We start from the raw sequence: 14,799 nt of genomic DNA, 5'->3' as shown, positions 1-14,799 counted from the left end.
CTACTCACCCCATTTCATCTGTCTCTGTGCTCCATAAGGCTTATTCAAAAGCAGCATGGGAGTCAGGGCTTCTGGTTCCAAACACAAGTCTGCTGGTGTGACACTGCATGTCCCCGCCAAATCCTATCACCTGCTAGGCCTCAAAATACTCTTTCTAAGGATCCTAAGAAGAGATTTCCCTCAGAACTCAGGTCAGGAAAGGTGGAGAGTCAGCTCTTTTATTTGAGGTTTTTAATTTGTTTTGTTTGGTTTTGTTATAAGGACACTGGATATTGTAAGATATGGTAACTGGGTTTTCCACTATGCCTAGGCTGCTAAAAGCTGAGAGTTAAATTCATACCTCACTTCTAGCAAGTGAGCACAGTATCTTAGGATGTGAATTGCGAGTTATGACTTCACACCTAGCATCATCTAATTTTCCCTATCCTTTTTTCTTTTTCTTCATGTCTTTAGTTACATGATTTTTCTTTCTTTTTTTTTCTTTTTCTTTTCTTTTTTTTTTTTTCTGCACTCTGCACTCTTTTATTGTAAGCTTCTTCAAATTCTTTTTTGGAATTAGTGTTATATATTAAATAACCAAATACGTAAAGAAGCAGACAGAATGTAGTGTTTCAGGGAGATCAGGGAGATGCCCTGACGGTCTTGAGAACCAAACGTCAAGCGCAGATGCCCCACTTTCTCAAGGAAAACTAAAATAGTTCCTCTCCTGTAGGGGCCATTTCAATGACCCCCTCTTGATAACTCTTCAGTTAAAACCAGTCGAATCAAATAAACAACATGACATTGAAACTCTGAACAAATACCTAACTAAATTAGTTCTCTGCCTCCACTCCCCCACCCCACGCCCTTGCTTTTCCTGACAGTTTTCCTAGGCATTTATGCTTTTCTAGGCACTAGGAGAGGGACATAAATCCCTTCTGTCCACTCTGAGGAAGGAGGCATATAAGCAAACAGTGCGGAACAATGTGGCAGGTGACAGTGAGCAGCTCCCTTCTCCCCTGTGGACTCAGTTTACTTCTCTAAAGCAGTTGGGCTACATGATCTCCAAAGCCCCTTGCTCTGATATCCCAGGAGGCTGTTTTATGGGCTAACCTCATTCGGAATGGCTCTTGGTGACCTTAAGAGTAATCACAGAGCCGCAGAGAGGGCACCAAAAAAAAAAAAAAATAATAATAATAATAATAATCACAGCTTTCAAGTATAAATTGAAGGCCTAAGAAGCATATCTTTTAAACGTTAAAATTTGATTCTACAATAGAAAAGATGTGCCTTATTCAAAACATATTTAAAAGGAGAGAATTTATAATCATGTAACTTGCTCTTATAATAAGCTAAAGCATCACATCTACAGTATACTTCTTGACACCCTATCAGAGATCAGGTACAGGGAGAATACACAGATAGGAAAAAGGAGAAGGCAGGGGTTAGCGAGCAGGAAATGGAGAGAGGAAAGTTGAGGTGGGAAGAAAAGAAAGACTAATATGTAGACACCTAACTATAATATGAGATACTATTAAATCAATGCTTAGATGGTATACCGGGTGGGCATCTGTCAGCCATGTATGTGCCCTCTCCAGCCTAGAGCTGCACCGTTACTTTAGATACCATGTCTGTTCTTGAAGGTCCTCACATGGCTTCATATCACTGGAGCAGAGGGTGGAGAAGGAACAGTCTGTCCTGGCATTGAATCTTCTGACTCATGACTGGAGCAGCCTCTCTCTCTCTGTGTGTATTTATGATGCATGCATGGGTCTTTCCTCCAGAGCTGGGGACGGTGAGGTCCTCCAGCACAAGCCCCCATCTGAGTCTTTGGAGTTTTAGGATGTGTCATTTCTCTCCAGCAGGAGTAGGAGTTTCAGCTGTTTATCCAGCCCTCTTTAAAAACCTGATCTAGCCTTCCATATGCAGTCTTTTAACACATATTTAGACAGAGTCCATTCTGCCAGCAGAGTTAAACCCTGTCCTTCCTGTCATGGAGCTTAGGCTATAATGGGAATGGCATTAATCAAATATAAACACAGGTAAATATAGAATTTCAAACTGTGAGCACTACAAAGGAGAAGTAGAAAAGGTCACACTTAAATTGTAGCTTCTACTGCTCTGCTGTGTGCAGAAGCTGTTCTAGGTGTGCAGCGTCGCCCACCACAGTTCATACTGCCCCTCTGCCTAGAAACCTGGGAAGCAGCCAAGATTTTTCCTCATTTCTCACAACTAACTGCTCTCACAGCTAACTGAGCGTAGGCTTCAGAGGCCAATAGTATGGGTTTGAATCTAGGTTTTTCCACTTAGTAGCTGCGACCTTGGGCAAGTGACCTAACCTTTCAACGCTCAGCTTCTTCATTTGTGAAAAGGGGTAATAATTCTTGCCTCAAAAGGTTGTGGGGATTGGCACACAGTAAGTGCTCAGTGAATGGCAGCTGCTACAGCCACTGCTGCTGTATTCCTACTTCCAAGATGTCTTTGCAGTTTCATATGCTCTTCTCCATTTCCACTTGCCCCGCTTTTGTATAGGCTGCCAGGGGCTGAACTAAAATGCTCCTTTTAAGCTGCCCTGGGGATGAAAGCCACTAGCCTGCCTGGCCTTTCCAATAACAGGAAGTACAGGGGCAGAAACTACTCAGCGAAATATATTGAAGCAATATCACGTGTTCGGCCCCAGCTTTTGTCTGATACCCCACCCTGCTTCCCGCTGGATTTAACCCCTAGTTGTGAGATTCTGTTTCGGCCTTGAGTGATATTCACTCTCTCCCTGGGTAAAAGGCTAATGCATGTTTTATCCTCGCGGGAGTGGGTACCCAAAAGGGAGACAGAGCCCCAGCCATTGCTCATATTCCCCTAGAAGACAGTGTAGTTGGGAGATGTTTGGGGTGGCATATGGGCATTAGCCAGTGAAGCAGATGAGGTTTGAGAGAATATTTTGAACCCTGGTCATAGTACTTTTACCCATATTTTTCTTTGGAGCACTTACCATAATTTAATATTGTACGATTATTTGCTTAATAAGTCCATCTTCGCCACTTCACTATTAGCTGTCTCTTTGAAGATGGGCTGTGTCTTTCCCGCCCTTTCCTCGGCAACGTGCCTGGTACAGAGTAGATGTTCCATTGATACCTGTCGAATTACAAATAAATAAATGAAGAATCAAAGAGTAAAAGCACAGTGCTGTCTGGGAAATCCGTGTTGTACACCAGTTGTTTAGCATGAGGAGATGTGGGAAGAGGGCCACGTCAGGGCAGGAAGCAGCAGGGTCAGTGAACAGTTACGATGGTGGCACGCAGTATGCTCAGGCAAATAGAAGGCCGGCATTCCGCTCCAGTGGGGCGTGGGCATGAGCTCAGGACCTTGAGACAGTGTTTTCTCAACTCTCCTAATGCCTGCTCCTTTTCCCCCACAGAGGTGATTGGCTCTCCCCACTCCTTCCTTCTGCCAAGTGAGAGTCAGTCTTCTACTTATGACACAGACTAACAGGATAAGGCCCACCTTTATTGTCTGAAGTTTGGTTCCAAAAATAATGGGTAACTTTTGTTTGTTTTCCAAATATTAAAACATAAAAACTGCTTTTTCAAATAGCATGCAAAACCCGTAGAAAATTTTCACACCCTCCTTGAATATCAAGCTAAGAAATCTCATCTTTATCAGAAATACAATGGGGTTCATTAAATTATTCTAAGAAAGGAGCAAATTTAATTTTAGAATGATCAATCCTGCAGGCAGTGAGGAGGCTAGGTGGGAGAAGAGAGATCACAAGTAGTAGGTTTAGAGAGAGGCCAGAACCACCTGCCATATTTTCTAAGGAACAGATTATGCTTGGGATAGTGCAGGGAGGGAAGATGAGATTCCCTAGATGCTGAGAGAATGAATATGGCTGTGGGAGGGGAGGAGCTGAGCAGGCAAGAGGGGTACAGGAAAAGGAGGGGCCTGAGCCCCGGACTCAGATGTGTGCCTATGTCCCTGTGACTCCTGTTTCTGGAAGGTGTTGATCCTCAGGTCCTTACCATGATAACTGGCTTCTGGAGTGACAGGAGAATACACAGGGATTACTGTTGCTCTCGTTTAAATCATCTCCAGTCTGCCATGAAAGACTGACTTTTCCCCAAATAGCTATCCTGCACGAAACGCAGAAAGCAAAACAGAACACGTAATCAGTGACTATTCTCTTCTACCACGCAGCACTCTACACATCAAACCAGCCCCTAAGCTCCCAGAACACCATGTCCCTTTTTTATTCTGAGAAGTAATTGCGATGCAGTTCGTGACCAAAATGAAAAGTCCATTTTTAACCACAGCCTCATAATTACCCATCCAGATGAAGAAGGCCAAATTATCTGTAGCCCAGTCCGTAGGTCCCCAAGGCAGAAACAGAAAGGGTTTTACGAAAAATTCTAGTGTGTGTGTGTGTGTGAGTGAGTAGTGGATGTGTGTGTGTGTGTGTGTGTGTGTGTGTTGAGAGAGGAGAGGATGAACTAAAGACCTCTTCTAATGACCAATTCAGTAGGACCCTGTCTAGTTGTCATCTTGATAACAGGTGATCAGCAGATCTTTATTGAACATCATGTATTCGTCAGGTACTGGACTAGTCCCTGAGAGAAGTAATGATGACACATACCCTGCCCTCAGGGAGCTTACAAAACCAGTAGAGAGGATGGAGGAGTGAATAGGCCAGGGAAATGCACTGTGATGGTGCTCTGATGGGGACGATCAGGGGGATAAGGATATGATCAGTCCAGCCTTAGCAGATCAAGAAAGACTCTACAGTAGAGGTGGCATATGAATTGAGAGCTGAATTAACGAGTAGGAATGAACCAGGTGAAGTAGGATGGGTGCAGGATTGTTGCCAAGAAGAGGAAACAACATGTGCAAAGACCTAGAGGTGAGAACCCAGCAAATTTAGGGAACTGGAAGTGGTCCGCCATGGCTCAGAATTTGACAGAACAGGAGACAGAAGGTCGGTCACGGAAGTCCTCTAATAGTAGCTAAGGAGTTAGATTTTTATCCTGCGGGAGCCCTGATGAGTTTTTAGATGTGCATCCTAGAAATCTCACTCCAGCTGCAATGTGGTTGAACTGGAGGAGGCAAGACTAGAAGCAGGGAGACCGCTTAAGATGCTGTTGTAAAATGCTAGGTGCCAGATGGTGAGAAACCCGAAGTCTCAGCTGAAGGTAGGGCAGAGCTGGAGCCTGCACTCAGAAATCCTGTCTCTCAAACAATGTGCTCCCTTCTCTGTCTGTTGTCCCCCTGTTGAGAAAGGTTCTTTCTATTGCTCTCAGCTTCTCCTTCCTGTCAGGCTCCTGGAGGTTAGTTTATGCTCCTGGAGGTTAGTCTACTCTCCTGTTATAGAGGAAATACCTAATTGCCAGCTAGCTTAAGTAACATGCCTAGGATAACACAGCTCATAGATGACAGAATTAGTTTTCACACATTTATCTTTCTGATTTTGAATCTGGAGCTCTTTCTACAAAATGCTTTCTGTAACTGCAGTCAGAGGGGCTTCATATATGAAGGAGAGTATCTTCCAGGTTGAATATTATAGCCTGGAAAAGACTCCTCCAGATTTAGAATACGTTATCTGCATCACTAGGCTGCAGTAACTGGGCTTTTCAAACTGCCTCCTTGTGACAAAATAACCAAGTGGTACCCTACTGATGTCTTGCCAATTAATGCCACCTTCTTTGAAAAAGGGGCTAGCAACAAAATCACAGTAGTAAGAGTAAATATATCAGTTATGACAATAAATATATGTGAGTTACACCCACATGCTTCAAGCCAAAGATGGCCTGGGGCGGAAAAAAAGTAACAATGTTGTACGAGATTAAAACATACTTTATTATATGTAAATATGATCTCATTAAATATACCCAAGTGAGACAGATGACAAGAAAATACACCAAAATGCTAACTATGGTTCTCTTTCAGTGGTGGGATTTCATTAATTTTTACTTTTGAATTTTCTAAACACTTGGAAAATGACAAAAATAAGCATATATTGTTTTCAATTACAAAAAAAAAATAAAGATAGGTTTTTTAACTTAGAACAACAATAGTTTTTATTGAGAATAAATTGAACCCACAAAAATTCCAAAATCCCTGGATAAGGTTTCTAATTGGCCCACCTTTCAGTTCTTCCACCCTTGGAACAGTCAACTGTGACCAGAGGTGGGGTGACATTGTATTAACAAAATAGCTTCCACTAGATGCATGGAAGAATATGGGTAACTCTTGGAGCAAGGATGCTGGTAGACAATTCCTTAAGTGTGCACTGTAGACGCTCTGGCCATCCCTGACAGGCACCATATTTAGAGATTGCTCCTGTTGACCTTGGAACCCCCACCCCTCAATAGTCTTTATGGAGTCATGATGCAGCATTCATCTCATGGAGGTTAAGCACAGAAGTGGGTTTCTTCTAAATGTCTGTGGGGCACCACTTCTACCAGGGAAGGCTGGGTGTAGGGTCGTACACAACCAGGAGTCCGTACATCAACCCTGGTATACCCACACTCCTCTAAGAGTCTATGGAAGACCATATAGGCACACTTGAACACATTTTCCTCTGTCTAGGTGTAAAATTCCTTCACCTGAGGAGGAATGCCCCCCACTTGCAACATACCCACACACGACCGCTACCACACATGTGAAGGCCCTGCCTTCCTTAGACTGTAATATCTGATCGGCTAGTGGTTCAACCGCTCAGCTCTCAGCCACCAGTCCTGCCAGCCCCAGCTGATGAAACCTGCCTAGATCACAGATTTCATTTCCTCCATCTACATTGCATATTTTTCCTTCCAGGCAGTTATATAATATATTTTCATATAAAAGCCCCTTATCTCTTGGTAACTAATTATAATATTTGGTAATTCTTTATATCTAGTATCCCCCCCCACCCCCACCATGTAAAACTGATCATACATTATTGGTCAAATTCTACAACTCATGTGCCTTATTTTCACAATGCCACACAGTTTCCATTGGCAATCTCAAATGATTATACTAGGGAGACTGTTTAGTAATGGAAATTTACTTTCATTTCATTCTTTCTATTTTTGAAGAACTGTGAGGGCATTACTTGAACATTCCAGTTTCTTAGGTAAAGATTATTGCACAGTGATTTTTTAAAGTATACTTTTGTTTTTATTTGCATATAGAACATGCAGATTTTGCAATCTTATTCTAAGGGCTGCAGGTTAAAACAATAGCCTACACTTATCTGCTTGGACCACTAGGTGGTGCACACATATGTCAGCAGGTTAAATGGGCTTGTCAACAGGTCAGATTGAATGCATCACCATAGGACTGGCACAGGCAGTAGGAACTGTGGGAGTCAAAAAGACACAGTCCTGTGGGTGGGTGTAAAAGAAGGAAAGTCTCCCAGAGGAGGTGGATAGACAGTATCTCTGGATGAGGAAGTGTTGAGAGCAAAGTCATAAAGGCAAGAACTCCAAAGGCATGGCAGAGGGAAAGTCCTAGACAGGAAGGGGCATGCTCCCATGCTCATGAATTCCGACCTAAAGCATCGCTGCAGAGAGAATAATTGAATAGTTGAATCATTTGAACTGGAAGACTTTCCTTCCAGGCCTTTGTGCTGGGCACTGGAGACATACAGATGAAAGGACATTGTCTTGTCCTTGAGTAGGGACCTTGTGAGAAACAGAGAAGGAAACAAGACAGAGCATGAGATAAAAGGTATGTTTTACAAGATGTATTGGAAGACCATAATGTGAAATACTTATTCTGCTCTGTAAAAGGGAGAGAAGGGGGTTAGGGTTGGCAGTTGGTGTGCAGAGACGACCTCATGGAGGTCTTGAGAAATGAGGAAGGGCTGCCGTGAAGACCATAAGAGATTAAGCATGGGAGGTCAGCATAAGTAAAGGCATGGTGGTTTGAAAGGATAATGTGGATTTCAGGAATGGTTCACTTGAGTTTAAGCAAATGTTTACTGAGGGCTACTCTCGCCATGGAGTGAATAACAGATGTTCCAGGCCCTTAAGATGCTCTTCAGCTAGCGAGGAAGACATACATGCACTGAAAATTGCAGTGTGAAAGAAAAGCTTGAAATTGGTCCCTTTTCAATTCTGACTCTGTCCTTTGAGCCCGCAGTGTCCTGGCTACAAGGATTATCAGGGAACTCTCTATACCAGAAGAGGGAGCCCACAAACACAGTACCTGGCTGCATTTGACTCAAGAGTCACTGAAGGTATTTCAGTCTCTCGCTCATTTTAGAAGTGTGAAATTTGAGGCCAGAGACATAAAGTAAGTTACCCAAAGCCACACAGAGGAGCCAGGACACAAGCCAGGAATGTCTGCTGCTGTCAGATTTTCTTCCCTTTTTTCTCTACTGGACCCTAGACAGAGAGTCATCATTTAGAAACAGCTTTCATTAGGAAATAGACACTTTTCAGATAAATAGAACTTCTTCACCAAGAGCAGTCACAAAGTCGAACTTATAGAAAAACAGACACATTGTATTTTTTTCTTCATGCTTGAAGAAAGTGCCAAGCCACACAGGTTGGCCTGGGCAAAGGCAGCTTGAGCCAGTTGTACCACTGGCCTAGTTCTGTGCTCTGGAAGGAAGGCGGTCTGGCTCCAGCATTCCTTCTAGCCCACGTGCGTGGGCGTGTGTTTCATTTCAGCACAAGGATGTGTGTTCACAATGTAGGTCAATGACATGTTGGAGTTGCATACTTTGCTTGATGTCAACTGGAATGACTTATAAGCTGGCAAGAAAACAAGGATGTGTGATTGAGAAGGCTGTGAAAGGATACAGATCTGCATTTAGGCTGATGAGAAGTCAGTGAAGCAAGGGGTAGAGATCTTAAAGAGATTTTGACTAACATAGATCTCATTTAAATGGAGGAGGGTGATCACAGGGTAAGGAGAGCTGAGATCAGGTCTTATGAGGAAAAGACAAAGAAACTGGGAATATTTAGCCTGGAGAGAAGAAAACACAGATCTTCTTCATCTGTCCGAACTGTCGCTGTGGGCTGATGCAGCTAGAAAGAGTGGGGATATCATAAGGAAGCAACTTTTAACCCCATTCAAAGAAGAGCTACCCAACCGATAAGTAGTGAGTTCCCCATCAAGAAAAGGGATGAAACAGAAGCAGTTCGTACAACTGGTGGGGACATTGCAGAGGGGATTCCTGCCTCCGTAGCAGGTCAGATTCAATGACCTTTGAGCTCTAAGCTTCCATAATTTTATGAAAAGGGAAGAGGTAGCTTATATAAACCAAGGGTCACGTGCTCTAGAATAATAACATCAATACAAACATTTCTTTCTATTGAGCACTTATTAAGTGCCAGGCATCACCATAATGATTTATGTGTACTGTCATATTTAAGTCTTTCAAGGCAGGATTACACTGACCGAATTCTAATTCTGGCCCTGCCATTTAATGAAGATGTAGTCTTGGGCAGATCATTTCTTCTCTCTAAACCTCATGTCCCTCTGCTGTACCATACCAACCTTGTAGGATTGTCAAAAGTATGAAAAGTAATAACACATCAAAGCTCCCGATACTGTGCCTCACCTATAGTTGATACTCAAAAAATGTGGCTGCCTTCTCCTTTCTCCTTAACAGAATTTCAGGAAACCAGTCTTGAAGACAGAGGCAAGATAAAAAGGAAATACAGATAAAGTGAAATAGGGCAAAGTATCCATTAGATTAAATACCAGGTAATCATCAGCTCCTGCAATGTGTAGCCTATGGCAATGGTTCTCAAAGTGGAGTTTGTCTGGACCCCTTTTAAGAAAAACATTACAGATTTTCAATAGTATTTGTGGAAAATAAAATGTAGGAAGTCGACTTAAGGAATCCTAACTTAAGTTTTTAAGGAAGTTGCTCACCATTCCCCACCCCAAACCTCCAATACACACTTTTCCACCCTCCGATTCCTGTGACATTGTCTAGAACAGAGCTTCTCCTTGACTATGCTGTGATGGGGAGCAAGCCTCCTGAAATATTGATCACCTCTGCCTTTGGGGTAGCCAAAGCCTGTTGCCTCCAAACACACATAGCCTCATCTTCATAGCCTACTGTGCCCAGCAAATATTTTCCTTGAATGTGTGTGATATGAAGCAATGAGGAATCACTTAGAGAAGGAATAGTTTGATAGTAATTGAAATTGTCATAGCATTGCTGAGCAAATTCAAGAAATAAAGCAGCTCAGGAATATCTTGGTTAGAAAGTTATATCAGGAGAGTGACAGTGACTTAAGGACCCAAGACAAAGAAGATTGCCAGGATATCAGACACTTAACAGTGCAGCTGGCATGAGCAGAGAAAAATCTAAGGCCATCTGGAACAAACAAGTGAGCCCATGGCTTTTCCCTAAGAATACTATAGGCTTGAGTGGAAGATCTCTAAGACCCTCTCAGCTCTGACCGCCCAAGAACAAAAAGGCTGCCCATTCCCTTTGTCTCTCTGCAGAATTGTGAGTGAGCACCAAGTTACCTACAGTAGACTCTGCTCTGGTGTCTGAACATGCCCTCTGTACGTCCACCCTGACCCACTAAGCACAAGTTTGGCTCTGACTCAAATCAGTGCTCTCACAAGGTGTTTTCTTTTGCAGCAACAGCGGCAGCTTGATCTCCTGACAATAACCAGCCCCGGTGAGTAGTTGTGGCCTTTGTGCTTTGGCTTTTCCCTTATTTCCCAGAGCGATGCCTGGTTGCCTATCCAAATGCAATCCCCGCCGTCCTCTGACCCCCTGAATGAACAGCAGCTCTTTTGCGCCATGAACGACGCTTCTCCCCACATCCTCTGCCCCGCAGGCAGTTTCTTTTCCCCCTCTCAGCTCTTGCTGCTTCCTCTTGACTCTGCAGATGGCAGGGCTGATACTCTGATGTTGCTGCATATTCCAGGGTCAAGTTCTCACCAAATCACTTGGTGGATTCAAGTGTCAAGGAAGTCCCTTGGTCACCTGAGAAATAAGTTTTAAAATCATGGGGAATGGGGAAGCTGCTTGGCTAAGTGGCGTGGAATGAAGGGAAGGTGGCTTATGAAGGTCTAGTCTGGAAAAGTGACCTAGTTTGTTCTTCCAAACTGAGGGTCGGGATGACTCTTGTCTCTCACCTTTAGGAGATGGTCAAGTCCTCAAACAAAGCTGTGGCCATGGATTAAAAGGTCCTTTTTTTCCCTTAGTCCTGGTATTTAGCTTAGAGATACGTTGAACGGTTTAGTTTGGCCAAAAAGATATTTTATTTTGATTTGAGAACTTGAGGCAAAACTGACTAAGAGATACTGTACTCTCTTGGAATCCAAGGAGATGAAGTTAACAGCAGAGTTAATGAGCATTCAAGAGTGGGCATGTGATTCATCTTCACCCATTGATGATAATCAGACTGAGGTGTTGGGATCCTGGGGAAGGAGCCATAGGGTTGGCAGGCTCTAAAATTGACTAATTACCAATAAATATGAAGGTATTTCAGTATTTAAGTAGCCAATAGGGCTGTTCCATGTCATCCTTGCCTTCCATCAAGCCTGTGATGCTATAGCCCAGGGCTGGTTGGCTCACTTCTAAGGAGACTGAGAAATTGCCCTGTGCGGGCACTATCCTAGCACAAAGCCTAGTTATCTGGTCTCTATAACCAAGGCATAAGACAGTGACTACAAAAGTAAGTGGGATCCACCCAGTTCAGGTGATTACTATATTTCCACCTGATAGAGCTATTTGAACTTGGCTTGGGAAGAACAAAGGTGAACTAGTTTGAAAAATCTATCAGAATGAGCTATGTATAACATATTTGTGATTAACATACATAGAAATTCCAAATCATGAGTTAATATAACTAGAGTGGCTCAGTTGTGTGACCTACCAAGAGTCTTCAAAAGTGCCGGTTGGGAAATTGGAAGCCTTAACAATCTGTGTTATCTTCTTAAACTCTTATTTTGTTTATTGCGAATAGTTTAGTATATACAGAAAAGAGTAGAGATATAATGAACGGCCATTTATTGCCTCCCCCTCCCCCGAAACACTTTGACTTTTTCATATCAACAACATGCCATTTATGCCAAAGAGTCTCTTATTTAAAAAAATTTATAAATCTAGTTGAGACTTTACTTATACCTGATTGCATCTCTTTCCCTTCACCTTATAGGTAACCACTGTAATGATTTCAATGTTTCTTCATATCTATGTATCTGAAAATATAACTGATGTTGTTTTATAATGTCTGTAAAAGATATCACACTATAAATGTTATTCTGTGACTTTTCCCCTACTCATATAATATTATTATATTATTATATATTCATTCATATAGCTACATGTAGCTCTTTTTCATTCATTTTAACTGCTATATAGTATTTCATATATGATTAAATCACAATTTATTCATTTTGTTCATCATAATTTAGGATATTTCCAGTATTTTGCAATCACAAGCAGTGCTACTAAGAGCATTTTTGTGCATCTCTTCTTGTGCATAAGTATGAAAACTTCTCTAGGGTGTATACTTAAGAGAGGAATTACTGATTATATGCATTTTCAAATTTACTACATAATGGCAATTGTTTTCTTAAGTAGTTAAACAAATTTACAGTTCCAACAACAACATGTAAGTTTCCATTTCCCTGACTCCCAAACACTAGGAATTGTCAGACTTACAAAGTTTTACCTACCAGCCGTCATGATAAATGTGAAATGATATCCCATTGCTTTTATAATATGTTTCCCGATTAGAAGTGGGATTAAGTATCTTTTCATATGTTTATTAGCCACTTCGGTATATTCTTCTGTGAATTGACTTTTTCATATCTTTTGTCCATTTCCTGTTGGGTTCTTTCTTTTTATTAAGTTTCTTTTTATTCTCAATATCTATTTGTCACTTATTTGCATTACAAATATCCTCTCACAGATTGTTGCTTGGGTTTTTTATTTGGATTATAATGGAAGGTTTTTTTTTTATTTTAATGTGGTTAAATTTATCAGTCTCTTGCTTTATGAGCTTTGTTTTTGTGACTTATTTAAGAAATCCTTCCCTACCTAGATATCATATTCTTCTGTATTTACTTCTAAGAATTGTCTAATTTTGTGTCATACTTGGGTCTTTATCTGATTTAGGACTGATTTTGGTCCTTAAATTACTTACTTATTCAATTATTTTTTAATTTACATACAGATAATCTGTTGTCTCAGCACCATACAAAAACTGATTCATCCTTTCTCTTACTTACTTATTAGCAATTATATATCTGTCACATATTAATTTTTCCATACACAGATATTTCTGAGCTCTCTGTACTATTTCATTGGTCTACCACTCTTACTCTGCATTAACTCCAAACTCTCATATTTATAAGAAATCTTAATTTTAATATCGTCTTTATCATTGGTAAGGAGATATGCTTTTCCCTTTACCTTTTACTAGTTATCTTTTGAAAGCACAATTATTTTCTTTTTAAAAAAAATAAAGTTGAATAATTCCTGTATTGTGATAGGTGAATTTAATCTATTTATATTTATTATAATTACTGATATATTTGAACACATTCCTGCACCATATTTGTGCTTTCTGCTTATCATTCATTTTTTTTCTTTTGGCCTTCCTTTTTTTGGATTACATTATATATATATATAACCTGCTTTTTCTTTTACCCTATCTGCAGATTTGGATGCTACAGATTTTCTTTCTAACCTTAACTGGTTATCCTTTGGATATATATTTGACTACACATTTTCTCACAAAGTCCACAGTTATTCAAAATTTCTATCATTCTTTCAGCACCAAAAGAGCCTTAACATGTTTTAACTACCTATTGAACACCCCGTCAACACCTGGTTTTATTCCAACTTTTAAGTTAAACTTTTGCAAAAAAGAAAAACAATGTATTATCATTATCATTATTATCATCATCATCACCATCATCATTAGATAATTGACTTTCCTACACAGCTTATGATTTTTTGTGTTCTCCTGTTTATTGTATCCCAAGATTATCTTATGTTACCTTACTAAAGTGAATTCTTTAATAGCTAATTTAGTGAGAATCCATGGGCAACCCTCTAAATCTATATACGTCCTGATTTTGACTTCCCTCTGGAGTGATAGTTTGGCTAGATATAAATTCTAATTTGAGGACTCTCCTTTGTATATTGAGGATATTTTTCATTATTTTCTGACATCATAGATGCTGATGAGAAGTCCACCATTATTGTTTTTGGTAACATCTTTTCTTGGATAGGTTTCAAGGTTTTTAAAAATCTTAATGTTCTGCTTTTTCACTTGGAAGTATCTAGTTAGGAATTTATTTTTATTTACCCCATTTGGTACTCTGAGTATACTTTCCACTTGAGAATATGTCTGTCTTTATTTCTGAGAAATTATTGGTAAATTATCTCCTTAAATATTGTTTTTCCTGCATTTCTTTTATTCTCTTCTTAAATAATTTCTATTAGATGATTGTTGGATTCTCTCAAGTGGCCTTCCATGGTTCTTACCTGACTTCTTATCATTTTTTATCATTTTATCTTACTGCTCTAATTCTGAGTTCCCCACAAGTAACTTGCATTCATAAATTCACCTTTTGACCACATCTAACTTAGATTTTTTTCTGTCTTTTTCAATATTTCAATGACTATATATTTTTAACTGTCAAGATTTCTAATTTTGTTCATATCCACCTGTTCTTGTTTTATTTCTGGCTATTCTGATTTATAATTCCTTATTCGGTTTTTCTGTTTTTATTGTTTCTTTGAATATTCTCAGTATGCTTATTTTAAAATCTTTGACTATTCTGTAAAATAAGTTTCATTTGAAGTGAATTCAAGTTATAATTGTTAATTTTGTTTAGTATCATTTTTAGCTT

At 40.3% G+C, this 14,799-nt stretch overlaps 1 protein-coding gene across 1 annotated transcript in view; it reads left to right on the top strand.

Annotated features, from left to right (window-relative positions):
- Positions 1-14,799, top strand: part of AGBL4 (AGBL carboxypeptidase 4) — a 1,011,660-nt gene that overhangs the window by 707,704 nt on the left and 289,157 nt on the right. The window contains exon 6 of the mRNA XM_039885641.1: positions 10,562-10,601. Within this exon, the coding sequence (XP_039741575.1) occupies positions 10,562-10,601 (40 nt within the window). The remainder of the gene's footprint in view (positions 1-10,561; positions 10,602-14,799) is intronic.

This window comes from Pteropus medius, unplaced genomic scaffold (assembly GCF_902729225.1).
Source record: "Pteropus medius unplaced genomic scaffold, Ma_sr-lr_union100, whole genome shotgun sequence".
NCBI classification, from domain to species: Eukaryota; Metazoa; Chordata; class Mammalia; order Chiroptera; family Pteropodidae; genus Pteropus; species Pteropus medius.
The sequence above is the reverse complement of the archived record's forward strand: the minus strand, read 5'-3'. Positions and strand labels throughout refer to the sequence as shown.